Genomic DNA, 27,422 nt, shown 5'->3' with positions numbered 1-27,422 from the left:
ATTTAGCCTGTTTTGGCCTTAAACTGTTACCTAAATGAAACTAACTGATAAATTTGCAGGGAAAAGTCTCTTTGATGGAGATGCCCACAACCCATACACATGTGAAATGTGACAAGGGGTCACCTGCCATCAGTTTAATCTTTAACAATGTATTATATCTTATAAGCTAAATGTTTAAAAAATCTTCAGTAAATAAGTAGTAACTTTAAATGTAGTGTGCTCAGACACAAATAAAACAGTTTTTAAAACATATACAACTTGCTGTTGTCTTTTGTGTCACCCGCAGGACATACCTGTGTCCTGTGGCCTGACAGGAAGTCTGCTCTGACTGGCTGGAAGAATCTCTAGTTTGACAACATCTGAGGTGCTGGCTAGTAGCTGCGTGGCCTCCATCAGGGAGCAGTGCTCTGTGCTGGTGCCGTCTATGGACAGAAGGATGTCACCTGCGTGCAGCGCTCCACACCTGAGAGAGTGAGACGTAGTCAGACTGTGTCAGGAAAGTTTCTGTTAGCAAACTGTCTGAGGAGCAGTAAAATATAAGAGGGTGGTTCCACCTTTCCACCACGCTAGCGGCCTTTATCTTGTCAATGATAATGACTTGTTTGCTTCTGTATATTGTTGTGGTGAGGCTGATCCCCAGGCTGGCAGAGGGACCCTTCACTATCTCCACCAGCAGAGGGCCCGAGGCTTGCTGCACTGCCTCTGAAACAGATAATACACACAGAGATCATAGAGGCCAACAAGATAACTGGATGCATCTATAGCCATGAACATAATACAGACTTTACAACTGTCACACTCCAAACCAACAATGAAAAAGCCCAAAAACGGTTGCAGATCACACTGTGATCAGATTTACATTCTTACAGTTATTCTCTGTTGCTTTTCAAATGAAAGCAAAACAATACAGTTCTCAAATCCACTGTTTATTTTCTTAGAAGATTATATGTATTGCTTGTTGCTTGACCGAGTGATGTGTTGACTTTGTCTTGGTGACCAATGTGGATTACACTGCTTTTCTAACGGTTTGTATCACTCAAGTACAGTTTTCAACATGCTCATTGTGTAAATTCTCACATTCATAGAGGTGTTAATCAACTACAAAGAACTGCAAGACAACCAGAATAAGATGCAAAGCAGCAAAAAAAAAAAAAAAAAAAAAAAAAATGAACGCAAAGCTATTACATATGAATAAAAAAACAGACAGAAACTGTGTCTCTTACAATCTGGGTGTCTTACTCCTATGTAGGAGGGGTGGGGGACCATTTATATCTGTGCCACAAGAAGTGAGAAGAGGTGAGTCTTCAGATTCAGTTAGTGACATGTTCATCCAGACTTGGAGTAATTTATCACATGTTGTTAAATGTAGTTCACAGGTGCAACTTCTGCACTGTCATGTCTCACAGACATTTACAGCACAGGTGGCAAAATTGTTTTCACGTACCGTAGGTGTGACGGTTACTCGGTACGGACCAGACAGACGTCAGAGAGGGACAAGAGGATGCTCATACAGAAGAGAAGTTGCAAAATGTGTTGGTTTGGTCAGAGGAGGAGGTGGACACAGAGGATGAGACAGAGGGAGGACAGAGCCCGCCTGCTGCCAGTGAGGACGGCACAGTAGAAGGCATGTAGGGGAAACTTGCACCATGCTTAAATATTTCATTGTTGTTACTATTTTTCCAGATTTCAGTTCCAAAATGCATTGTTCTTCTAATTGTGAACCCTCTGACTGGTTCAGGCTGAAGGCAGGAGGTCTGAATCCTAAATTCCCACATACTGAGAGATAATGTGTGTCAACTGTCCTTGGTGACCTGCCCTACTTTGCACAGAGCACTGGAAAGTGTGCAATCCTTAGAATTAGTCACTGTGACCAAATGGAGGTAATAATCAGGCTTTTAGTCATGTAGTGAACTCCATATTTTACTACTTTTTGACCAAAGGTTGGGGATATTGTGATTTTGTTCACTCTGTACTACCACAGTCAGACTGGCTCTGTGTTGTTCTCTTAAATTTGATCACAGATATTAAAAAGTTCAGATCATTGTCTTTCGTCTGTCACCCAGTTGGCGACAGAATGCTTTATTGTTGGTGCAGGGTTTGGAGATAGGACTTTCAGTTATTTATGTGAATTTGTCTTTGAAGCATACAACAAATTATTTTGATTTCTATGACTTCACATTCATTTTTGGGAAATTATTGTTATTAGAATAGCTTCTCCTTTCCACTGCAGCTGCTTGTTAATTGATCGAATTAACTGATTGCCAGTGTCGTTGTTCCCTCTCTGTTAGATCTGTTCGGGGTGACTGTATTTTGGACAGGATCTAATTATCCTCGGGTCTATTCGGGTGAGGTCTGGCTGTGACTGGGTCTGTTGTGTATCAGGTCTTTCTTTTTTGAAAATTTATTTACGTAAAGAAAGGGTTTGGGGAGGTTTTCCACAGATCTGTTTTGTATTGAGTGAAGACCTCTGGTCCCTACTCCAGGTTGTGAAAATAGATGTATAATGTCTTTTGTTTTTTCAAAAAAATTGTTTTCAAGTCTGAGGAAGTTACACTGATGATATCATAGTGATGTCATCAGGGTCATACAGGCCTGGGCATGGGGACCACCCATTTATAAAAGAAAAAAAATATGCTAACAAGCTGCATTATGGGAACTGTAGGAATCCAGCATTCTTGTAGCTTGACTCAACATAAGAACTAAAAATCAGGATATTTCAGCCTCTGCTGCTTAGATTACTTAGATCATTGTTTTATAAATGTGTCTCTTGATAAAACCCCCAACTTTACTGACGTGCAATACACAAAATATAAAATGTCTTTTGCTCGTGTCCAACCTTGTTTTACTGAGGTCATGTTAAAAAAAACGTTGAAAGCAACAACTGTTCCTTAAAGTTGTCCTGAGGGACATACACTGCATGAAAATAAAGTCGAGTACTACAATGACTGTATAGAAAAATAATTTACTTTTCAGGAGAGGAGAGAGACCCACATGATAAAACACTGAATATCAGTGTATGTGCTCTTGGGCCCGAGTGACTCCCCTGGTGGCATCCCTAGCACCAACACTCACTCACATCCAGCCAAACGGCCACATTATTTACCCTCAGAGCAATGCTGCCCTACCATGCCTCCACATATTCCCTGTGTGTGTGTGCTCACCCATGACAGAGACGTCATACTCAATCAGGAACAGAGCTTCCTGGCCGCTCTGCATCAGCATGGTCAAAGCGTCAGCGTGCTTCTCTCTGTTTAAAGGCATCCCGTCTATGCTCAATACTCGGTCTCCGGCCTTCAAAGTGCCCTCTCTGGAGACACAAAGAAGGAGGAAGAGAGGGGGAAAAAAGAAAAAGAAAAACATGGGCGACCGGCACAAGATGCTCATACAAGCGTTTAAGCACAAGTCACAGTAAATCATTAAACAGTTCCACATGACTGTTCCCTCCCAGGTGAGATGAAGGATAAATGAGATAAACGGCCGTAAAAGTCTTTGATGGTGAATTATGTTTGCTCCAGTGTTTTGCTACTCGCAGTTTTCGTGGGGAAAAGTGCAGTGCTGCATTAGCCTCAGGATGAGCAGTGCCCTTTCTGCTTTTAAGATAACATACTCCATATGTGTCGCAGTCACAGTTTCATGCAGGCGCCTGAACATACACTAATACAAGAGACATGATAATGTGCACATAAAAATATTCTTTATTTTTAATCCCTTGGATACATTATTATTCCTTAAAATCAAATTTCAAATGCAGACAAATATTTTCATTGCAGACTAAGGTGAGGCAATTAGTAAAACACATACCCATTAGTCTATCCGTCCACATACACACGCATGCATGCACACATACAATAATCTGAATAGGCTCATTCATGCATGGTCATATCATAAAATGTATACAAGCCATTTACTTAAAAGGGAAAGTGGTCTCACACTTTTTGACCTTACTGTATATATGCAAACACTAACTCATCTTTCCATGTCCTCACCTGTCAGCAGGACCCCCGGGTCGGACGTAGGTAACCACCAGAGGACGAGACCTGCGCCAGTCTTCATGGAAGCCGCCTAAAAACCAAACCACAGAGATGAATCAGTGCAAAAGGCTAGAGCTAATATTTTTTATTAAAAAATAAATAAACATCCCCATCCACCTACCTCTCATGACAAACCCAAAGCTGTTTCCCTCCTTGTGTAAACACACTTCTATGGTTTTGGTTATGACTCCTGAGGGGGTCTGGACTAAAGAAAAAGAGAAAATGGCAAATTTCTGTTATACTCGTATAAAGCCACACATAAAATAAGCATTACACAAATCTAAAAAGTTATCTGTGTCTTGTAAGTGGTGACTCATAAGAATGAAATGAAAATATGCTTAATTAATCTCAGTGGAGAAATGAATTCTCTGTATTTAAGTATTTAATTTGAGATTGAAGGAAATCCGATAAGTATTGGTTTGGTGATTAAAACTGGGCTAAATATAGTTTACAATTTTGAAGAGGTCTAGCTTTGACTGTGATTTTAACACAACTGATATGACTATTTTTCGATGTGAAGCAGCTCCCAAATGTGTACATGAAAATGAAATCACTGTTTTATGTAAGTGTCTAAAATTTATAAGATCAGTGCTTTTACATTTCTTGTGTTTTTATGTTGATGGTGTTTTTCTGGTGTTTTATTTTAGTTTTTAGTCATTTGTCTGCATGCGTTTGTTGCTTGTTTTGTTATCTTATCCTTGTGAAGCATTTTGTAATCTCTGATTTTAATAAGTGCAATATAAAGAAGCTAAACTATTATTACTATTACAAATGACAGGATCAATTCTTGTACCTTAATACAATAGTACCCATAAAGCCATTACTGCTCACATCTTGTTTTCAATATTTTTTTTCTTCTATGTGCGAAGAACATGTTTTTTAAAAATCATTGATTCTAACTTACTTTAATTAAATATGTCATTGATCTTTAAAAGCATGTCCGTATTTCTCATAAACTAATTCTCGTCTCTCTGTGAAGCACTTTGGCCAACATCTGTTGTTGATACATGTGCTCCATGAATAAATTGACTTTTTAAACTTTTTGGTGTGGGAGGATATTAAAGCAGCTGAAGATCACATATTAAAACACAGAAAAAATGGGAACATGTAGAGAAGCCACAGTGTAGATGAGTGTAGAAGTGAGATGAGAGGAGATGTCAAACATGAATGCTGTGTCTTTCTGTGGTGCAGTGACTTCAACACGACTTGCATCATTTGGATGTTCACGTCTGAAGCCACAGTGGGGGGGGGGTTTTCACAGCCTAACTGATTCTCTTATTTCCTATACTTTTGCGGAATTGGAAAATACACAGCATGTTTATTGTTTATTGTTAAGAAGATGAGCTTCCATGCACTGATGCACTGACCCAGACTTCCTGTGGTTCATCAGTGCACACAAATATACATGGGACAAGCTCTATACATGAACAATTATTATAGGAACAAGTCAGATGTTTAGATTACACCATAACTACTTATTGAACTATGTCTTTCAAATAATTTATTTGTGCTCCTTATGGTCTGAAGCCTCAACTAATAATCTTGTTGATTACTGACCCATTTCTTGTCTTCTTGTCTTCGTTCATTTGGAAATACAAAGCATTTGTTTCAGTAGCAGCAGAATTTGTCGACATGTCTTACATTTTTCTTCACGTGGCTTTCTCTATCCGCAGAGACTTTAAGGCAGAGTATTCATCTTGCACACTTCACCTACCAAATGGAGGCAGCTCGTACTCCACCTCCAGCACAACTCGCTCCCCGATGTTCTTCAGCAGGCTGATAATCTCGTCATGGCGAAGCTTTGACAGGTTGATGCCATTCACTGACTTGATGTAGTCTCCTACATTCAGCTGGTCGCTCCTGTGGAAAGTGACGAACAGGCTCACAGATTCACTGTGTGTCAACTGGCTTTTAGAATTACTGCAGTTTTGTTAGTAATGTTACAAATTTGCAGTACTGAAGTGCAATATCAAATCAGCTCAATTCTGCGTCACTACTAGAGCTGGTGGTAATTTCTTACCGTGGGGGCAGGTTTCAAGACCTTAAAACTGCAAAAATCTATAATCTGGCAGAAGAAGCTCAATAATGATGAACCCACTGATAGTCATTAACAGCTTTTAGCTGTTCAGTCACATATGTGAAGGAATTAGCCTTCTACAGCAAATGGTTATACAGTTATATTTAGCAGAAAAGGCTCAGCCGTTTGCGGGGCTCTCAATGAATCTGAGCAGCGATGAGGATTCTGCTGAGAGAGCTAATCCACCCGAATATTCATAAACACCTACAAGACCATGAATCTTAGTTAATCAACAATACAGAATGCCACATATGGAGGAGGTCGGGTGGTGGAGGACGCTGCGGGCAGCCAAGTCATCTGAGTAACAGTGGTGAGTGTCAGGTTGTACACGTGCACGATTTTAATTTGATCTTACTTGCCACACAGCTGTGAATGAGCCAGCCATTGTGAAGCATGTTGAGACTGTGTCGACCCACTCAGACAGACTTCAGTGTTCTGCCTGAGCTAAGGCTGTGTTTAATTTTCAGTTCAATGTTTCGGTTTCACTAGCCACAACTTTCACTCTCATCGTCAAAGTGGAGCTATTTCTAAGTTTTACTATTGCTATATAGCCAACGTTAGCATTAACAGCTGTTTACTTCCCAGTCTAGAGTAAAGGTTTATTTCTATTACTTCTTTTGAAGATGCTAACAGAAATTAGCATGCCAACCAGCTAGCTCTGGCGTGGTTGGTCCTCCTCCATACTTTTACAATAGTGAGACACTGTAGGTACAGTCTGCCCTGAAGAAGTAGCACTGCTCAGAGGGAGTATAGTAATATATATATATATATATATATATATATATATATAATGTTATATATTTGTCTTGTAAAGCAACGATGGCTGAAGCTCTTGGCAAGACTGGTTAGCTGAGTAAACAGCTGCTAATGCTAACATTGTAGGAATAGCAACACTTCCAAATAGCTAATTTAAACTCTCTGTAAGCCACCTGCGTGTTACAGTTAAACCTAACATTAGAGGGCCAGCATGTTTTGGCCCCAGAGCCCCCAAACAAGCTGATCTGATGCAACCATCTAATCTGAAAAAAATGTTACAGCTGTTTTTACTGTATGATCCTGTGGTGTAAAAGAGGCAGAAATGAAAACTGATGCAGTAATAGCTGTGTAGAGGAGTGAGAGTATGTTGGAGTGGGATGGCTGAAAGCCTCTCCTCTTTGGACACTGACAGATGACTGTACATGGTGTCTCATATATGACATTCTGAGTCAACATGCTGCTCATTGGAGGGCTAATTAATTAAATGGATGTTCTGCCCTGATCGCCCCTCTCACCTTTGGGCTACTGCCAATCAGCACTGACAGCAGACAGACAGACAGACGTCTTAACCAGCATAGCTGACTGGCCTGTCATCCGGTCCAGTCTCATCACACAGTGTCTCTGCCCGTCTCTCCTGTCTGCCTGCGTGTATCTCCACCCAGTAAATTAGCTAGCACTTCCACACAAGCATGAAGTCAGCTGTGGGAAGACAAGCTGCTTGGAAGAATTAGCACAGTGTCTGTCTTTAAACCTCCTTGGACTTGACAAGCGATGGCATATTGGGCCAAGACATTTTCAGAGGGGCTGTGTCATTCTTACAGAACTATGTGTGTACATGTGTATGTGTGTGTTACTCTTCAGTCACACGCTGCTTAATCATCATGAGTCTTCTGCTGCATTTTTTTCATGGGGTTGGTGTTGAGGAAAATGAGTTTAATGTCCTTGACTTTGGGGAAAATCAGTTTAACTGAGTCATAATTAAGCCATCTTTGAATCTAAAAAACAATCTCACAAATGAGTTTTATTGAATAATTTCCACCATGCGGTGAATCAATCATGAAGGGGATTTTACTTAAAAACAATCCCTGTTGGGGTGTTACTCTGTGGGTTGGCATCATGCTGATATAATGCAACGCCTACAGTCCTGCAGTTAAGGTGAGCTGGTGTAACTTTGCAACATGTGCACGTTTGTGGGAGCAGAATAACATGTCCAGACAGCTCGGTGTGGTTGCCAAGTTTTAACTGCATCACGGAGCAGAGATCTCACCTGGCAGCTAGCCCACCTGGCCGTAGGTTTGACACTCTGGGCTTGCCGTCCTTGTCAGACCCTCCGGAGATGGTGAGGCCAAGGCTGCTGCCTTCCCTTTTCATCAGGTCCACTGTGGTCACTCCTCTGTACTCTTCTGCTGACAGATACAGATCCACAGTCAGCATTAGCGACTGCTTGACAGAATCATCCTGTCTGAGAGGCAACGAAAGACCCCTCTTCATCTTTCTCTCCTGAAACTCTCTCTGAAACGCTCTCTGACACGCAACCACATACTTTATTTTCTCACTTTCCTGTCTTTTCCTTGTTCCTTCAAATCTCTCAGTCTGAGTGAATCTTTGTGACGCCTTCAGAAGGAAGAGGGGGTGGTGGGTGGGTGGGGGGCGGTGAGTCTTAATGTGGTGTTTATTTTTTTTTTAAACCATACTGGCAGTGGAAAGGAAATCCATGCATTATTACAAAAAGACATACTAGTTGAAAATTGCAGCACGCTCATCAGGTCAAAAATTGAAATCCAATTGTATTCTTTAGTAACTGAAAATTAGTTTGACATCAACTCTGATGGACATATGGTTATATTATGTCATCAGAGGACTCATTCTGTCTTGTGGTCCCCATTGTGCTGTGCTGTTAAATCACTCTACATGAAGTCTACCAAGTGTGGTTTAGTACCAATGACAGGTATGCCACACAAGCTTTTTTTTCACCCTATCTAAGCATTCAAAACAATGCAACATCAAGCAAAATACAGCGGACATGTGACTCTATATGCACACAGATGAAAATCTCAGTCAGATACGACATGACTCCTCTTCTTCTTCCTTTTGAGGACACAGGTGATTTAGGTTCAGTATCGTGAATCAGACAACAGACAGATAACTAAATGATGTAAAGTCAGCTTTGACTGTATTGTACCTGAAAGGCTGCGCCTCCTGGATGAATGTGATTGGTCAGGTCCCCCGGACTCCTTGCTCCCCTTTGAGTATGGCCCTTCATCTGAGGAGACAGCAGGGAGGTAGGAAACACTGTAGTTACATGTAGGGAAACTCTGCAGCAGAAGGCTAAATGAACACAGCCATCCATTGCACATCATGACAGCTGCCCACACTTTAATGCCTTGAACTGCACCCTGGGTAACATGGGGGCTCTGGGAGGGAAACATCACCAAGTCAACAGTCACATCCATCCAACGGGCAGTAGCTGAAACAAAGTGATCAGCCTGGACCCAGGAACCTGGAAGGTCAGTCCACTTTGTTTCCACGACAATCCTATAAAAGGGTCAAGGGTTTAAAATAGCTCCTCTCTGTCTGCAGCGCAGACCCTTGAAAACCATTAATTTAACACAAGAATACATTTGCGGCAAGCTTGATGTATGCGACCACTAAAGCATGGGAATTTTCCTGAAGGAACAGCATGCGGTTAATGGACTGTTTGGGCACGGAGAGAAAAATCATCATTTTCATGTCATTTATAGCAGCTGCTACAGAAAGCTGGGAAATGTTCAATCTGCACTGCAGGGCAAATGTATCTTTTTTTTTTCTTTTTTTTTTTTACCCACAGTGGGACCCATTTCTGACACAGCACTGGGCTGGCCTCAGATTAGCAGAGCCACTGCTCGGCCATCTGAACCTGAATGCAGCCATACAAGCATGTCAGCAGTCGCAGTGATGAGGGAACTGAGTTGGCACTCTGTGTAATCCTGTCCACTGTGGATTACCTTTTCAGATGCCCAGCACAGTGATTGAACATCATATTATAAACTTAAAGAAGAGTTGTGCCAAGTCCTCTTTTTAAGAGTAGCGCGGGCATGTTAGTGCCTAACACTACAGGCATCCAACTTCAGTCATCAAACTAAAGTCTCCAGTGACTGAGGTTAATACTGCACAGTACAGACAATGATTAAAATCATATTTTTCTAGCACCCCTTAGTCTGAAACTGAATAACCTATAAATCAGAAGTTTTCAAACTTGTAGTTTGGCCCATTGATTTGGTCTATTCAACACAGGCAGCGCTTACAGGCAGCAGCATTGGCTGTGACACGCAGCTCCTAGAGGCAACTGAGGTGCTTCAAAACCCTTAGCGCCCAATTACTGCAGTTTGCATCAAAAATCGTACTCTTCTTAACTCAGTCAAATCTGAACACACAGACAGGATACACATATTATTAGATTCAGTCTTTCCAAGGATATCATTAACTCCAACATCCACCAGAATATATGTCCATCCATATGTTAGGAAATCACTGAAAAAGATGTTCCTTATAGCTCCAGAACTTGCCCAAGAACCATCGCATTTTTGAGGTTTTCTTCAGTATCAAACTAATCCAATACATGTACATCCATGGGTACATTACAAACAAGAATTGCTAATTGCAAATTCAGGATATTTTTAATGATGCCAATTTGCCAAAATGTAAACAATTGCAAACAAATATAATATAAAAATATGGCGCTCAAGTTCTAGCTCTCCCTGACTCCATCCTGTTTACATTCCCAAAAACATGGCTATAATATGAAGAATATTATTATCTGTTAATGTCAACTTTTGTCATGTTGCCTGTATAACATATGGGAGGTCTGTCACCATTTAAAAGGTGACATCTTGACATGAGAAGTGACATTTCAGTTACTCTGACATGTCATTCTCTTTTGTCTGTGCTGATTTGTACAGACAGAACTGGGGGAGGCAAGTGCTGGGAGGGCATCCAACCTACTGCCTTCTCTCTGTCCACATCAAGTGTCCACATGTGCCCAACTGATGATGAAGCCTTCAGACAGCTGAAAGGCATGGATCCTTTGTCAAAGCCTCTCTGACCTGAAACCTTTGGGCAAGCCCTGGACACGAGGACTCGAGAAGAAAATTCAGCCTTCTCGAGCGCACTGCTGCATGAGTCAGATGTGAACCATAGAAATATCTCCTGGACTTGCATATTTTAGTGATGTATAGAATATACAGTGCATATGCATAATATGGTATTTCACACTAATTTATACACATCCCTGCACAAATATCCTGTCGAGTAGCTGAAAGGCACAAACACACGCACACAAAGTGAGTGACACATCACAAACACATTAGGCTAGGCAAAAGCCTCGTAATCATGCGGGCTCCTGAGGGCCCCTGACAGTCCAGCAGCTGTCATTGCAGACAAAAGGCAACATTAGCTCTGGGTTACACAGGCCCAACGCGCTGCACGTGACTGAACGCTACTGTACCATCAAACCATCCCCCAGCCATCCTCCTCAAGCTTACTATAGCTACCATTCACCCTAACCACCAGAATCAGGATCAGGATCAACAATGAACCAACTACTGTTAAAAAAAAAAAAAAAAAGCACCATCTCATCTCTGTTCTGTTTGTCGAGCGAGTTAGTTATTGGCTCAAGGATATGATTTTCCAGAGAAGCTGAATGTAAAAAAATGTAATTCTGCATATAAATACGTGGTGAGTCAATTAACTCCTGATGTAATTCAGGGCACTGTACGCCATTCCTCCCATATCCAATCAGGATGTAGGTTAAATATGGGGGCAGCACTGACAATGACAATGAAATCATAATGCTATTTTAAGGAGTAAAACTTTATTTATAAACTGGGCCCTGCCAGACCCAGTTGCTACATCTGCCCCAAATACACATGGCATGATGGTATAAAGAGCTGGTGGTCGAGTCCAATGACATTTAAATCTCTTGCCATCTATCGCTGCCATAATGCATGCACTGTAATAACTCAACAGTGTAGTGCATACACACATACAAATGCTTTTCAAAATGTAGTTATTAAGAATGAATCAACATATTTGCCTTTAGATTAAATGGGTTAAAAACTTGTTGTGGCTGTCCCTCAGATTAATACATTTAAGACATAAGCAGCTCTTTACAGGTTGGTAAATAATCCAGGGGATCACTCACCCCCTCCTGCCCTAAAATCCTCTACTACAACACACAAGCAACCCCCCCCCCCCCCCCCCCCCCCCCATCAAAGTGTGGCGCCCTTACCAACACTGTTCTTGGTGTCCCTCCTCAGACCACACAGCATGGCTGTAGTTTAGTCAGCGCAGCCACCCTCAGGAAGTAACCCTGCTGATCTTCAGTAGTGGACAGAGAACTGAGGCTCCACCTGAGGCAGAAGCAGGCGACCCGAGAGACAGAGTCTCAGCCGCTCAGATAAAACAGAAACACCATCTTCGTTTCGTCATTCCTTTTCTCTCCACTCCAACATTTGCTTAACCCCTGCCCCTGTTTTAAAACCCAGTGAAGTCTGGAGCTCCAGAGGGCAAATTCTGATCCTTGGATGATCTCTAGTTCCCTCCTCTATTTAAAGTTGGTGACAAAAAGATGTCAGCGTTAAATTATTCTCCTTCAAAAATGTGAATCTACTAAACTATTTCTATAAAATCCAAAAGCAGGGAGAGAAATGGTTCACGTCCTTTTCTTGTCATCTTGCTGTGGTTCTGTTTTTCAGCCACTCTTACTAATCGTTCGTCCTTTTTCCGGAGGATTTATCATCCCTTGTTCATACACTCACATGAGCTAACACATAACATTTCTCTCTCTCGTACAGAGCTAGAGTGAGTGTGTTTGCTCACTCTCTCTCTCTCTCTCTCTCGCTCTCTCTCTCCCTCTGCCAGAGGGGTTCAGTGAGGCAGGCACACACGATAGTCGCTCCCTCCCCCAGCACACGCACACACACACACACACACACACACACATTATCCATTTCCCACCAAGTCAAACACATCCTCAAACCCACCCACACACACACATACACACACTGAGATTAGACATGACACAACTGCACACTCCCCACACATTCAACTCTCGGCACAATTAACACCACCTGCACATTCATTGTCAGACTGAGCCTTGCACAGTGTCACGTTTTTTTCACACAGAGACACCCTCTCTCTCTCTCACACACACACACACACACACACGCACATATCATGAAAATTCCTGTGCAGCTGCCTGTTTGAGAACATGTCTAACAGCTGCAATCATTCAAAATATTGCGCAGTTGTTGAGCACAGGACAGATTCAGATTATGAAAGTGAAAATAAATTTATGATACGCAACTAGAAGAATAAAAAAGGGACATTTGTGAAAATTAAATGCATGCACAGAGGGACTAATGTGTCTGCTGGCTGACCCCTCGCTACACCTGTCTGACCATTTGTCAAGCACATAAGCCTCGACGCCTGCCACTTCTTGACCCCCACTGCAACCAACACCACCAACAACAAAATGCCGTCCTCCTACCTTGCTGGCAGCCCCACTGACCCCTGTCTGCATCATTTGTAGCGGCCACTGCAAACAAATAGTCATCACTGAGAATTTTGGAGGCCGGTAGATTAAGAATAAAAAAGAATAGATAGATAAAGAATAAATAAATAAATAAATAACAAGGCCACAACTGGCAAAACCACACAACACACTAAAATACACAAAATTCCCAAAGTGAAACTATACTCTCTTTTCTACATCTGACAATTTTACAGGTGTGTAAAAGTAATTACAAACAAACATTTCCACGTTTCTACCTGCTGTTGCATGAAGCCTAATTAGTCAGCTGTACCAGTGGACATAATACTCTTTGGTGTAGATAATTTCCTCTGAGAATTTTGTCCTTAATACCCCATTTACAATGTGAGCAAGCATAGTCTTTCAGAGCGAGACTAATTAATTTCCAGCAGGATAAAGAGAACCAGGAGACGGAGCAGTGTGCTGGACTGATAAAAAACCTCTGGGAGCAGGGTGGCAAACGTTGGGTTATAATAAAAATGGACTCCTCTGCACTTCCTCTAGACTAGAAATCAACATTATTGATGCAGAGGGAGGGATAATGTGATGATTAGATTAGGAAAGTAGAGGGAAACAAAGAGTGGCAGAGTTTGAAAAGGTTATAAGGGTGTAGGAGTCTCAAGAAGAGATGTGTAGCTTTTTTTTAGTTTTTGGTGGCGGTTTGTAAATTGTTTGCCCACATTTTTTTAGAAAATCCTCTTGAAAACATGCTGTTTTTCGTTCTACATAGACAGACTGGGTGCCCTGAGAATCAACCTCCTCATCGATCAAACTGACCACACTGCCATCTTATGGTGATCGGCTCCAGTTGCATGTGAAAATTTGAAAAACAAAATCACTATTTCGCTTCTCGACCAGCGCAGATCAGTGTGTGACAGAGATGGAGCCCGTGGACAAAGATGTGCCAGACATACTCATGCTTCAGTGTTCACCTTTAAGTGTGTCCAAAAGTCCAAGCAAACACTCGGGTTAACGGGCCTGCTGCAAACATGTACACATTTTTCCTCTTTTTAAATGACTGCAGGTGATGTACGTAGTTTCGTGATTCATTGACAGACAAAGTTGTTAAAGTCATGTAATTTTGTAAAGGCAACATAACCCTCTTGGTAACATTTTGATATTCCCCTTCTTCAGCATTTATAAGCAGTATACAAACAGTTTTACTATATGGTGTATATACATCAGCCTCCACTTACTGTAAAATGCATTAATCAACACTTATATATGCTTGTTAAGACATTGTACCATAAATGTTTATTTACTGCTTATAAATGCTTAATAAGGGGGTTTAAAGTAAAGCGTTGGCCTCTTGTTTTCTAAAACTGCATAAATTGGCAAATAAAGTATTTCAGATTTTACATATCTTCCTTTACAATGTCAAAGGCATGAATTGAATGTATTTACATTTCCCAAAACATGACATTTCCAGTGGGTTTTACCTTTGGTTCTCCCTCTGATGATGCCCAGTCGACATCGGAGAGAAAAAGAGAACATCCTCCTCTTTCCTCCTGACGACCGGCTGCCTTTCCTCAGGGAATCCGTCTGAGGGAAGGCGAAGGAGAGCTGCTTGGGAGTGAGGCGTCCCTTTCCAAACACTACCCTCGCCGACATGTTCATTTTCTGACCAGTGACAAGGAAAAAATGGATTCTGTCCTCTCCCTGACACTCTCACCATCTCTCAGAAATTACAGTCTCTGGCTGTCCTGCTGCTCTCATGTTCTCCTCCCTCTCTGGAGAACATCCAGTCCTCTCAGGTGAGTCTTCCAAGCCCACCCTTGAAACAGGTGCAGGTTTTAAAAAAAGAGGAAAGATTCAGATCCAACGCTGTGCCTCTTTTTTTCCAAACCACCATCGGTAGCTCACTTCCACATCCAAACAGCCACAAGCTGACTGGCTAAATAAATGTTGTGTTTTAGCATCTCTGGCAATGTCAGTTTTACAGGAACAGATGGCAGAGGGCTCAGGGCTGTGGGGCACAGCTTGCCTGCCAGAATGCAATGGAAACTTTCTCTGCAGGGATCCGGCTCTGAACATCGCAACATACAAAACAATGTATATTCAGGGCTGGTTATTTCAAAGCAGTCCTTTTTGATATTATTCTATTTAATTTATTGATGAAGCAATTAGACCAGCATGTCAGGCGAGGATTTGTTGGAGCATGCTGAGACATGGTGCCAAACTGACTCCTTGCCATGAGTCTAAAACCTGCGAGGAGACTGTGAGCTGGCATCTTCACAGTTGCCAAGAGCTCCCAGTATGAATCCATTCTTGGCTTACACTATTATAACCGTATACATGTAGTCTATGTCGACTCTAAGATCCAGGAGATCCAGTGGGTTAGAAGTCGAAACTAGGCGAGGAAGGAGAAACAGGAGGTGCTGAGGTACTACAAGGCCAAGCATGTGGTGCAATCTCACTGAGACCTAAGGAGAGTTGGTTCAACACCCATTTTTTCACTGTTACATTTGTAGTAGTTTTATAAAGTGTCATATCATTCTGTTAAATTGTAATTTGGCATATTTCAGTGTATTCATAACTGCAGGTATTTTAGGAGAAGCTATGAGTAAATGAAATTGCCTAAACTGAACAGAGAAGCTGAGAAACATGGGGCCAGAAAGAGTTTTCCATTGAGGAAGGTCATGAAGTGCTGCTATCATTTGTATACACGGTTGATCGGTTGTTGTTTTGCATGTATAGCGACTTGTAAGCCTGGAGCTTTTCCTGGAGGACACACACCCATGGCTGCCTGGGCTATGTGGACCCACTTGGGCAACAAATAGTATTTGTGTGAGTGTGTGTTGTAAATGTGTCAATCTTAGTCAAATGTGTCAATATTATAAAGTGAGAATTATATCATCAGCATACCACAGCTTGCATATTGAAGCTGTACTGAAACTGGCCCCTTGAGTTTGAGCCCCTTGTGTTATGAAGCGGCATTATGGGGAGAGTAGGATCCAGTGTTTTTGGCACTTGACTCATACTATGAGGGCAGCGTACTGTATATCTCAACCTCAACCTAGTTTTGACCAGTTTTTCACCTTCTATTTGTCGCAACATCATGGAGGAAAAATAACAAATCTCTAGAGTATCCTTTTAATCCCTTCAAATCTTCAAACTAAATTTCACTGGCAGGACATGCTCCTGGCTAAACTTTCCATTAAATTATACTATTAGCTCTTTATATCAAGCACATTGGTCTATTTATACCGTATGAAAACTTTCTCAGAGATAACATTTTAATTCAAGTTCCTTATGTCAATCCTATTTATTTGTCCAAGAGACCTGCAGTAAATCAAAGATAAATTTAAAAATAAAACTGAATTGAGCCCAGAACGTTCTTTGACAGCAAAAAGCTTTGCAAACTGTAAAAGCATGTACTTTCATAAGCTACCCTGGATCACATCTTGGAGGCAAAACTGTGTTTACACAAAGTTATGAAGTCTCTTCCATTTATAATATGGGTCAACACTGTTCTTCGGGCATCTTGCCCCTTTTGTTCTGTTCCAGCATCCAGTCATCTGGAAGGAGGTGAGGAATAACCCCATCTACACCAGAGGGAACACAACCAGCTCTGTAGCCGGCCAGCTTGTGTGAGTGTTTCCTTACCATTTTGACGCCTGTGCAACACACAAGAATAGCTGTAGTCTGTGCAGTATCATTCCACTAATTAAATACCTATTTATAACTCCCTGACTCCAACGCCTGTTGAAATTAAGATTTCAGTCCCCTAGTGATACTAGTTTAACTCAGAAGAAAACTTGTTTTGATGTTGCAAAGATGCGTCATTGTTTCTCAACAGTAACTTTGGACACAGGCAATTCTGATTAAAAGCCAAAAAACACTGCGTGGACTTAACTTTTTTCTTTAATTCAGACCAAACTTCCCAGAAGCCGGAGTACAAACTGCTCACCACCTCAGCCAGCAAATGACCCACTTTATTTGAAACTGTGTGGAGATGAGCCTCTCATCCATTAAATTGGTATCAATTATGACACTTACTTTTCACACATGGAAATTTAGTAATGTTTCACACATATAAGATTTTTTAGAGACTGTGCAACAATCCTGCTGACAAAAAACAATCCACAAATCAGTTTCAATTTTTAAGCGTTTATTGTGAATAACAAGTTTATTCGTTCTCCTCGCTCCTGAGCCTGGCGTTGGGGTTGGTGATCTTGATGGCCAGCTGAGCAGCCCTCTCCACGATCAGCTTCCTGTTCTTGGAGGAGACATTGTGGGCAATCTCAGCACAGTGAGTCCTACAGGAGGTGAAGACAAGGGGCAATTAGGTACTGACAAGACATTAAAAGTAACACTTCCAATGTGACAGACAATCTGCGATTATGTTGAGGGGCTGAGTGAACATTGAACAATCTAATGTCAATTAAAAATCCAGGACTAAAAATGAAGTCAATTTTGATACAGTTTCGCTCTATTGATGACTTTGTGACTTAGAATGATTTCACAATAAGTCGCCTTGTCAAATTAGCTCAAGTGTTGCCACAGCTTTGGTCTTAAGTAGCCCAATTCTTTCTAAATTCTTGGAGCAGTGGAGATCAATTTTCATTCTATGACAAATCTCGCCTGTGTTGCAGAAACAATTCAAGAATGTTTTTGTGCTACATTTTTACATCTAAATAAATGAATGGTGCCATAATTAGTTTTTCTGCAAAGGATAAACACAGCCACACCTAAATGTTCAGTGTTTCTAAAACATGTTAGGTCAAAGGACAGCATTACTGAAAATACCAGTCCAACAAAGCTGAAGCACTCAACCTAACCCACATAATGAAAGCAGTGGTAAATACTGAAGATGATGAATTACACAGTGGCAACTAAATGTGACTGAAACTACAGAAAGGTGGAAAATGTTTCCAGGCCCATTCTTAGTGTTTTGCTTTTAGAGTAACAAGATATCACAATTGAAAAAAATTGTTTCTCCCACTAACAATGTCTTAAAACTTTCCTAAAGGATCAATAAGGGAGAAAAGCAGACACCCATCAACACTTCAATTGTTCTCTGAACTATTGATTAAACAGTGATCATTTTGAAAATAAGTTCAATTAGTCCAAACAAAATCAATGTCACCAAATCTGGGGTCAGATTGCTTCATAGATCATGTTTATAATACAGCTTAGTGAGCTGAATTTAAGCTTAGCTCTGGCTTTTCTTTAACTTGGGCTTTATAGATTTTGCTTTTTATGAAACATATGCTTATTGACCAAATCAGCATTTTTGTTCTGTCAAACTGTCACACATTTCCTTTGAAACACAGACGATAAAATGTGTCTTTAGGTGACTATAAATCAACACTTCATTTCACTTTAAGTTTGTCTTTATGATTTCCCAAATGGTTTCTCTTAGATATCAGGATTTTAGACATGGTTCATAATCCGTAGTGTACTTGCTCCTCAACAGGTGGAGTGCAAATAGTGTGGATTTAATCATTAACTTCGGGAAAGCAGTTTGGTTAGCTAGCTAAAGTTACAATTGCAAAGATCAAAATATTTTCTTTTATAATCATGTCCATCATTTCATCATCATCATTATCTTTCCCTGTCCTTGCATTAACTGCAAAGCATGCAGTATCCCTCCTGACCTCCAGTCAGTCAAACTCAGCTATTTCCAAGATCAATAAAGTGGACTCAATGATCAATATATGACCACAGTAACAATTTTGTACCTTCTTCACTGAAATTACCAGGATGATGTGGCTGTGGCATTAAACAGGGCTATGCTGTGAACTGTGGTCAAGGTAGCTGCTACCTGTGTGCCACATCTCCGCTCCATTGCTATTCATATCTTTATTTCTGGTTTTAAAAACACAAACCCTGTCTCTAAATTTCATCCCTTGAGAGTGATGCAGGTAACAGTACAATCATGGTTTTCTGTAGTTTACAGTACACAATAAAGGGTAAGTAATTTGTGCAACAGGTTGTGTCTATGTCACTGTAGCCCTTAGGAAAATGAGGGAGAGTTTGACAAACACCTTAATATTTTTACAGCTCCAACGTAACACTGCATAAGTTAAAAAAACAAAAACAGTTTACTTATGGGACAGTCAGTCACTTTGACCAAAGTGCTTGGCTGTTACAACCGTTAACGGAACAAGCTTGACCATAGGAACCCAGCTTTAAAAAGAGTGAGTTCATAAACTCTCACCCTATTAAGTGATATTATGTTCCCCTTCCTCTTTTTAGTTCCTTTTATAAAGTATTGTAATATTTCTCACATGAAGCACAGTAAGCAATTTTGATTATTCCCATCAGATATCACACTCAAAAACAAGATTGTCAGGGTAGTTTCTAAGTTTGTGTGAAAACAGCTTTTTGGCTTGTTGGTATGGATGTTTCTGTGTGCTTACTGATCACAGTCATTAGTCACATCACAGAATATACCAGTTCAAATCTTGCTATCATTCAGGGGTCAGAGTGTCTAAACATGTAGTTAGTCGTATTTACTTTGGTCTTTAACATATGTCACACAGACTTTTGCTGCCACCTCAACAGAAATATTGGAGGTAAAAGGACAACAACATCTCTTACCAGACACTCTGTCCTGGTTAGGCAGAATTTGAAATGCAAATTTTAAGCAATTTCCATGTTCATTTTATGGTCACTTCCTCCAAAACGTATAAAATGTGAACTATTTTGTCTTTGGAATCTATAGTCAACTTGTTATGAGCAATTTCTGCAACATACAAGCATCTCAATACAAAATTAAATAAAATGTACAAAATTGCTGCTCCATCATTTGTTCAACAAATTATTGCATAAAATTTTAGCCAATTTACAGGCTTTGGTGAAGAACAGAAATAAAGCTGTACATGTCCAACAGTCTGTTCACTGAATGTTGTCCGATCATGGTTATTTTAAAAGTAAGAAATTAGTTTTGAAAGAATAATATTGGAAGAGGATTACGGTTCACCAAAAAATGAATCAAATGAAAATACTTATTAGCTGCACCAGTAATTGACATTGCTGGAAAACTATAGCAGTTGCACTTTTTCAGTGTTACTTTGCCATTCAACACTTACAAAACTAAATTTCTATTACACTGAGGTGACAGCAAAAGTTCCAGCAGGTATCTCAAGGTCTCATGACAAAAGAAACCATGTGCAAATCCAGAACTTATAAACCTAATGTGTGATCTAGATCATTTGACAGTATGTGCACAACTTACTTGTTACTCATCAGCAGGACCTCGAGTTCCTTGACATTATGTACCAGGAACTTCTTGAAGCCAGTTGGCAGCATGTACTTGGTCTTCTTGTTGCTACCATAACCGATGTTGGGCATCAACATCTGACCCTTGAACCGCCTGCGGACCCTGTTGTCAATACCTCTGGGTTTGCGCCAGTTTTTCTGTAGATGATAGGAAGATGTGCAGGGTTGAATTGCTTGCAAGTTCATTCTAGAGAGTAAAAGTAGTGATCCAACCCTGATGAGGACACTTACCGCAATCTTTACATATCTGTCAGACTGATGGCGAATGAACTTCTTGGTTCTCTTTTTGACAATCTTGGGCTTTGTGAGGGGCCTGAGGGCTGCCATGGTGACTGAGGGCAAAAAACAATGTCAAAAACAAAGATTATAATCAATTTAGTGCAATTATGTAAGCTTCAGAGTTGCAGCATTACACCACAGCGTGGTCTTTACTGTAAGGACTATATTAGCATAGTTTTCTAGATGAGCAAACGCAGGAATAATTAGCTACAAACGCTTAGATTAAGTGTGGGTGGCTCTAACAGGGCATGTGCCCATCAGCAGTAAACCATGTATCCTATGTATGAACCTTTTCTGTAGCGAGCCTCAAGGTAAACGTGTTGACTAGCGTAAGCTAGCTAACGAAGTGTTTAGCTAGCTGGATAGCTAGCCATGCTACTTCAAGAAGCAAAAGCTTCAGCAATTTGGCCTGAACAAAATAAAAAAATATGCCTAATATGCCACATATGCCTACTGTTGTAACTGTTAGCTGTTATTTCACAATGCTTATCTGGCAGCGTTTACTGAATACGACAACCCCAATTTACAGGGAGAGCGCCGGCAGCGTCTTTAGCAGCAGCACCTCGCTCCAGAGCGACACAGTTAAAGATGATATAAAACGATAAAGTGGTAAATATTATCGAACATATGTGGAGTTATTATCTAAGATTGATGATCCACACTAGGATGATCAAATAATGGCTTAAATTGCGCGGATTATCACAGATTGTATCGACTCACCCGCCGATGTAAATCCAAAAGGGACTTCAGCAACGGCGGAAGGAAAGAAAAAGGACTTCCGTGGGTGTTGCAAAGGCTTATGGGTAGTGTAGTTTATCCGCACTACATGATTTTTACAGCGCCTGCGCCCCACTGCAACTTATACTTTCTTCTCCAAACGTATTAAGTGAAACAATATGAAACTTTTGTACATATTCTTGACAAAATGTTATATGACCATGTTTGAAACCGCACACACATATATGTACGCCCACCTTTCGTATTTGTTTGCTGTTCATGAAACGATTGGTGCGCACTTCCTGGACAGATGAGGTTTTTTTTTGGGGGGGGGGGGGTGGACCTCTGTCCTGAGTGAACGGAAAATAACACGGAATGCTCATCAAACTTTAGTCAAAATCAAGGCCACAAAAAAAAAAGTGTTGTTCCTGTTTAACTGTCAGAAGAGAAGGAGAATCAGCTGACTGACAGCTGGTGGAAACGTGGGTGGGGTCTGATAAAAGGTAAAAGATTAAATTTTGTCACATGATGCTTAGTGATACACTGAGTGCGTGCGATTTATTCACGTCCGAATATCTGGACCAATTTATTTCGTCGTTTAGTTCTTTTCCTGTGCTTGGATGGAACGGCAGCCTATTATGAAGTGAGTCCTGCCTATTTTATTACAAACTAAACGTTGCCGACAATATGTTCCTCAACACTGGCCTAACTTTGGTTTCCCGTTACTTTCAGCAATCAGATCAGAAACTACGGAGTAGCCAATCCCGGTTATGTCCCAGCGGCAGAGGGGGGTCCCGGTAAGCTCCATGGACGCGTAATTGAGTTTTTGCACTGAATGTAAAGCCATTTTGTTATAACATGGATATGAAGTCATTTAACAGTATTACACTTACGCTATTCTGTGATTCAGTTCAGTGCGCACCTCGACGTGACGTCATTCTTGACATGCAGGTTATTTGAGGTTGGTGGCACCCTGGTAGTTGAGGTAGTTAACATGTGCTGCGAGTTTAACAGAGGTTGTAGGATTTGTTAAGGGGTCGAATTATGTGTGTAAGTCTTTAGAGTAGCTGCACAGCCTTTCAGAATGGATACCACCACAGGTAAGTCACGTACACGCTTGTCTGTCTTACGGTGTTGTCAAATAGAAGCGTGTTGCGGCTTGGAGGCTGAAGAAGTGGAGTGGGGTTTCTGAAAAGACTTGAGTGAAGTCTCACGCAGTTTTATGTGCCGCTCGTTTGTGTAACGCATGTGAACTCTCCTACAACCAAAATTTTACATTTTTAACCTTTGAAAGCCGACATTTGTGGAAATGAGTAAACTGGTTCTTCTGGTTTGTTTTAGCAATGTTTGCCCCACCCGCTGCTGAGGGCCCCAGCGCTCCTCCGGCCAGCATGTTTGACAGCATGCCTGGCTATGAAGGAACAGTGGCAGGAGGAGGAGGTACAGTATGCTGCTCCTTTGTTTCCCCCCATTGACTGTGATGAAACATCACAGCCAGACTCACTCTCTGGCCACTTTATTTGGTACACATACAGTGCTGTGCTAAAGTGTCAGGTAAAAAAAATAAATAAAAAGGTAAAGCGAGGTTCTGCACAGTTTTTCAAGCTACCTGGTAGGCATGCTGTTCCAAGCATCCTGGAAAACCTGCCACGGTTTTTTATGCCATATGTCTGGGGTTGTTATGATGCTGCAGAATAAATTTGGGACTGATCAGACGCCTCCATATTGGTACTGTGTGATGGATACGAATCTAAACATGTTAAGTGTCTGTAACTAATTCAAAGCACTGTATAAACGGCGCTGCTACTGCTACATATTCTACCTTTACAAAGCTTATGATGGCCACTCTCTGTTAAAACTTTCAGTTCAACTGTATGTTTGTTACTGAAGCAGTAGTTAGTGGTGTTGTTTTACCCCCCTTATGTTTGTATTTGGGGAAGGCACAACATTAGAAACACCTCTCAGTATAAAGCAGTCCAGTTCAACACCACCGCAAACTTCAACTTCAGTAATAAACATCAAGTTAAATGAACATCTCTGTCAGTGTCAGTCAAAAGAAAGATAACAAACTGTTATTTTTGTAAGGCTGAGCTGTTGTGTTGGATTTTACAGGTATACCTAGTAAAGTGGTCACTAAGTATATACTGTTTGTAAAAAAACAAAACAAAAGCACTAGGAATGATTGCTGTTAGGATAAAGCAATGAAACCGTACAAAGACTTTCAATATTTGCTGTAGGTGGATTTCTGCCCCCTCCCATGCCTGCTTACCCAGTTCCTCAGCCTGAGCCGGGACCTGAACAACCACATTGGAAGTAAGACTAATACTATTGCCTTTCTTTAAACATGACAACGAGAGGGATTTAAAACATTTTCCATGATGTGGTTTAAGAATCGAAGGAAGTAAATGTCTCTTCCACTTAAAATACTATAATTGATTACATACTGTATGTCATTCTTTCACTGCTGGCAGCATCCCATCTATAACTGAAGACACTGCTCGGGAGGCATTATCCCTGTACGCCTCCAGCAAGTGCTGCTACAGTTCAGCACCAGCCAAGGATGGTGTGATCACCAACATGGAGGCATTCAATACATACAGGGTAAGAGGAGGTCTGTTTATGTGAGTGTTTTTGTGGGTATGTTTTGAAAACCCTCTAGAATGAAAATCGGTAGAGTTAATAGTTCATATGGTAGTTTTGGCTAATCAGGGCATGACTAATCAAAGAAAGGCCAGTAGACCGTTGTAATGTTGTAATCTTTGTTGTCTCCACCCCTGCTTTGTGTGTAGTACCGCCTGGAAACCTTCACTGAAACAAGATCTACAGAGTGGAGTCATGAGCCATATAATGGTACAGTGCTGTTACCTGCAACCAGGATTTTTTTTAGAGCAACCTGTCGTTTATTTTTTAGATTACTTGTTCAGATGATAAAATGTGAAAAAATGAAAAAAAAAGTGAAAAATGCTCATCAGAATTTCCCTGAGCTCAAGGTGACATCTTCGAATTGCATTTTTTGCCAGATCAACAGTTGAAAACACAAAGATAATTGATTTGCAATCATACAAAACAGAGAAAAATGTCCAAGAAGCTGGAACCGGAGAATGTGACGGTGTGAGTCCTCAGTGACATTCTAATATGTTGTTTTATCTGGATCAGGCCAGCCAGTGGATGCCTTTGCCCAACCACCTCCGGGGCCCTGGGATATTCCGGCTAAAACCCCCAATTTTTTTCTGGATGGCAAACAGAGTATCAAGGTTCCCTACACATCATCTATGAAGGTAAAGTTTAAGAATACTGCAATGATATAGAATATGCTTGGACAAGAAAAATATCCAGTAATTGCCTTTAGAGATGTTTCCTGATGAGACACATTTAATTTACAGAGCTGCCACGTTTGTATGGGAATGGGGCGAAAACCTTGCAAAGACTGTGCCGGTGCTGGTAATGTAAGTATTTTCCACAGACCTCATAAAAAAAGTTACTTGAAGACCTTCAGTGACATAATCTGATCATATGATTTCTTTTCTTGCCCCTGTCAGAAAGTTTGTTGGGTGTGCAATGGATCTGGTTACCGCCACGGAAATGATCGATGCCACCACTGTAATGGAAGAGGAAGGGACAAGTGAGTGTTACCCATAGATTTCCAGTAAAGTGAAAGCATCAGTAAGAGCGATATATAAACAGTACAATTTGTGTGTTTTCTAAAACGTACTGTTATTACACATTATTCTGTTACAGCTGCAGCCACTGTCATGGGCAAGGATCGAGGCAGTGCGACACATGTCATGGCAAACAACAGCTTCTGGTCTACATCAACCTCACTGTGAAATGGTGCTGTTTCTTTATTGTGGTTTATCTGTCAAGAGGGCCAGACTTAACTAATGCAATCAATAGTCTTTCTTCATGATCTGAACGTCATCAACATTTATGGTTACTTTATATAGTTAATTAATGGTAAACAGTTTTAAAATTAAACAGGATATGCTCTTTTTATGTTAACACTTTCAGGACCAACAACTCTGACAACTATGTCGTAGAGCAGTTGAGTGGACTGCAGGTGGACAACCTAAACAAGGTTTCTGGCAAGGAGCTTTTCAGAGACTCTCAGTACATGGTAAAAGATTGTTTCTTATTTTTTGTGGCTGTACAACATATAAGTGGGAGAGCACATGCGCATTGAACAAACATATCACTTAGCTGTTGGTGAGGAAATTGTTCCCTGACTTACTGAAATCTGTGATCACTGTGCATGCTTATTAGTGGAACGGTTGTCCACTAATAAGCATGCACTTCAGTTATTTAAACAGTAAACAGGCTGCCTACACAGGATTAATTTCAGACATGTTCTAATCAATACAGCAATTTTCACCGCTCACATAACTCGTTACACTTGCACTTTGTGAGGCTAACTGCTTCAAGTCAATTTTCTTTGATTTTATTATGTGCTGGGCTGAGGGCACTGTGAAAGCATGGGTGGACCACACGAAAGAGTGGCGGCTGAACACATCCTGTGTGACAGTGATGGAGGACTGAAGCTGCTGTTGTTTACACGCTGCATGCACAATGCAGCCTGTGTACTTTGTACTGTTGTTAGGCCTAATACTTAGCATTTAATTACAGGCTCATATCTGTGCATCATTGCACTCCTCACAATTAATTCAACACTAAAACATTTGTTATCAGGCTTAAGCCGTCAACCTGTAAATTGACATAATTTAAACAGTGATGGTGATTCAGCACTTTTTTCTGATCCCCCTGTGCAGGTATACCCATTGATGGGCTTCCCAGACCCTGCAGTGGTGAGTGCTGCGCAGCGCCTTGTGAATGAACACCAGGTCAAGTACTCCCAGACATCACGCATTCTACAGCAGGTATTTATAGTATTTGAATATAATATATAAGATTATGTTTGGACTGGACAATATTTGTGATCAATGCCCAATTTTGTGTTTGTGTGACATGCTGACATTTGCTTTCTTTGTCTGCAGCGTCAAACCATCGAGCTGATCCCTGTTACCAAGGTGACCTACTCGTGGAAAGGGAAATCACACATCTACTTTGTTTATGGCAATGAGTTCAAAGTCAATGCAGATAACTACCCTGCTACCTGTTGCTGTACTGTCATGTGATTGCAGGGGTTGTGTAAGAAGTTGTTTACTTTCCAAACCAGTGGATATTTAATTATGTCAGTTTTACTTACAAGTCAATTCCACCAATGGAGCGTTCCCTGACATGTGGGCATTTATGACTTGTTAAAGGTTGCCATTCAACAGAGTTTATAAGGAGACATTTGACCTCTGAGTTCCCATAAGCAATAAGCAATCTTCAAGGCTAGACAGAAAGTTAATTTATCTTTGACTAATTACTTGCTACAACATAAATAATGTCAAGAAAATGCCATTGGTATGCTTGCACCACAGTAAAAACTGACACAATATAAACCGTAACCATACTATATTCTCTGACTTCTGAACCTTATTGCTTTTGTTTATGACTTTTTCTATAATCAGTAAAACCAGCTATTTCATACAGAATATTATTTTTTATTGCAGCAGTACTGTTTTTTATGTTACTAAAATGGATTTAAACCTAAACAGTTTGCTGTCATGGCAACAAAATTAGTTTTTGGTTTTTTTATATGACTGTAAATCTTTTATTAAATATGTATGATCTTGTAAGAAAGAACACCTGTAATACTTGCTCTGCAGTGATTCTGCCATTTGAATAAATGTTATTTCGCATTGTTTTGCTCTTGAATCATTTCGTC

At 40.8% G+C, this 27,422-nt stretch overlaps 3 protein-coding genes across 5 annotated transcripts in view; 1 reads left to right on the top strand and 2 right to left on the bottom strand.

Moving 5' to 3' along the window:
• LOC139620718 (glutamate receptor-interacting protein 2-like) overlaps positions 1–15,064 on the bottom strand; it is a 34,157-nt gene extending 19,093 nt beyond the window's left edge. The window contains exons 1-9 of the mRNA XM_071476524.1: positions 14,872–15,064; positions 9,047–9,127; positions 8,132–8,267; positions 5,746–5,891; positions 4,153–4,236; positions 3,987–4,062; positions 3,162–3,307; positions 555–702; positions 294–463 (exon numbers count right to left, since the gene is read on the bottom strand). Coding sequence (XP_071332625.1) covers positions 294–463; positions 555–702; positions 3,162–3,307; positions 3,987–4,062; positions 4,153–4,236; positions 5,746–5,891; positions 8,132–8,267; positions 9,047–9,127; positions 14,872–15,049 — 1,165 coding nt within the window. The 5' untranslated portion in view covers positions 15,050–15,064. The remainder of the gene's footprint in view (positions 1–293; positions 464–554; positions 703–3,161; positions 3,308–3,986; positions 4,063–4,152; positions 4,237–5,745; positions 5,892–8,131; positions 8,268–9,046; positions 9,128–14,871) is intronic.
• A 2,462-nt stretch (positions 15,065–17,526) lies between these two features.
• On the bottom strand, positions 17,527–21,803 carry rpl32 (ribosomal protein L32). The gene is made up of 4 exons (XM_071476523.1): positions 21,659–21,803; positions 20,891–20,991; positions 20,616–20,797; positions 17,527–17,691 (listed from the first exon to the last, which is right to left on the bottom strand). The coding sequence occupies exons 2-4, from the start codon at positions 20,984–20,986 to the stop codon at positions 17,562–17,564; spliced, it is 408 nt and encodes a 135-aa protein (XP_071332624.1). The 5' UTR covers positions 20,987–20,991; positions 21,659–21,803; the 3' UTR covers positions 17,527–17,561.
• Positions 21,804–21,982: 179 nt separating this feature from the next.
• Positions 21,983–27,399, top strand: ssuh2rs1 (ssu-2 homolog, related sequence 1). 3 transcript variants are annotated; one of them, XM_071476521.1, is made up of 14 exons: positions 21,983–22,158; positions 22,258–22,298; positions 22,388–22,452; positions 22,997–23,095; positions 23,893–23,968; positions 24,127–24,256; positions 24,445–24,505; positions 24,812–24,933; positions 25,039–25,101; positions 25,195–25,277; positions 25,394–25,486; positions 25,664–25,769; positions 26,419–26,526; positions 26,644–27,399. In XM_071476521.1, the coding sequence occupies exons 2-14, from the start codon at positions 22,276–22,278 to the stop codon at positions 26,782–26,784; spliced, it is 1,170 nt and encodes a 389-aa protein (XP_071332622.1). In that variant the 5' UTR covers positions 21,983–22,158; positions 22,258–22,275; the 3' UTR covers positions 26,785–27,399. The 3 variants fall into 3 exon arrangements, with proteins under 3 accessions (XP_071332622.1, XP_071332621.1, XP_071332623.1); XM_071476520.1 differs by having other exon boundaries at positions 21,983–22,298; XM_071476522.1 differs by lacking the exons at positions 21,983–22,158; positions 22,258–22,298; positions 22,388–22,452 and adding an exon at positions 22,488–22,755.
• Positions 27,400–27,422: the final 23 nt, after the last annotated feature.

The sequence above is a fragment of the Trachinotus anak genome, unplaced genomic scaffold (genome assembly GCF_046630095.1).
Source record: "Trachinotus anak isolate AG129_WGS33_773 ecotype Australia unplaced genomic scaffold, CSIRO_AGI_Tana_v1 ptg000004l, whole genome shotgun sequence".
Lineage (NCBI taxonomy): Eukaryota > Metazoa > Chordata > Actinopteri > Carangiformes > Carangidae > Trachinotus > Trachinotus anak.
Note: the sequence above shows the minus strand (reverse complement) of the source record. Positions and strands in the feature narration are given on the sequence as shown.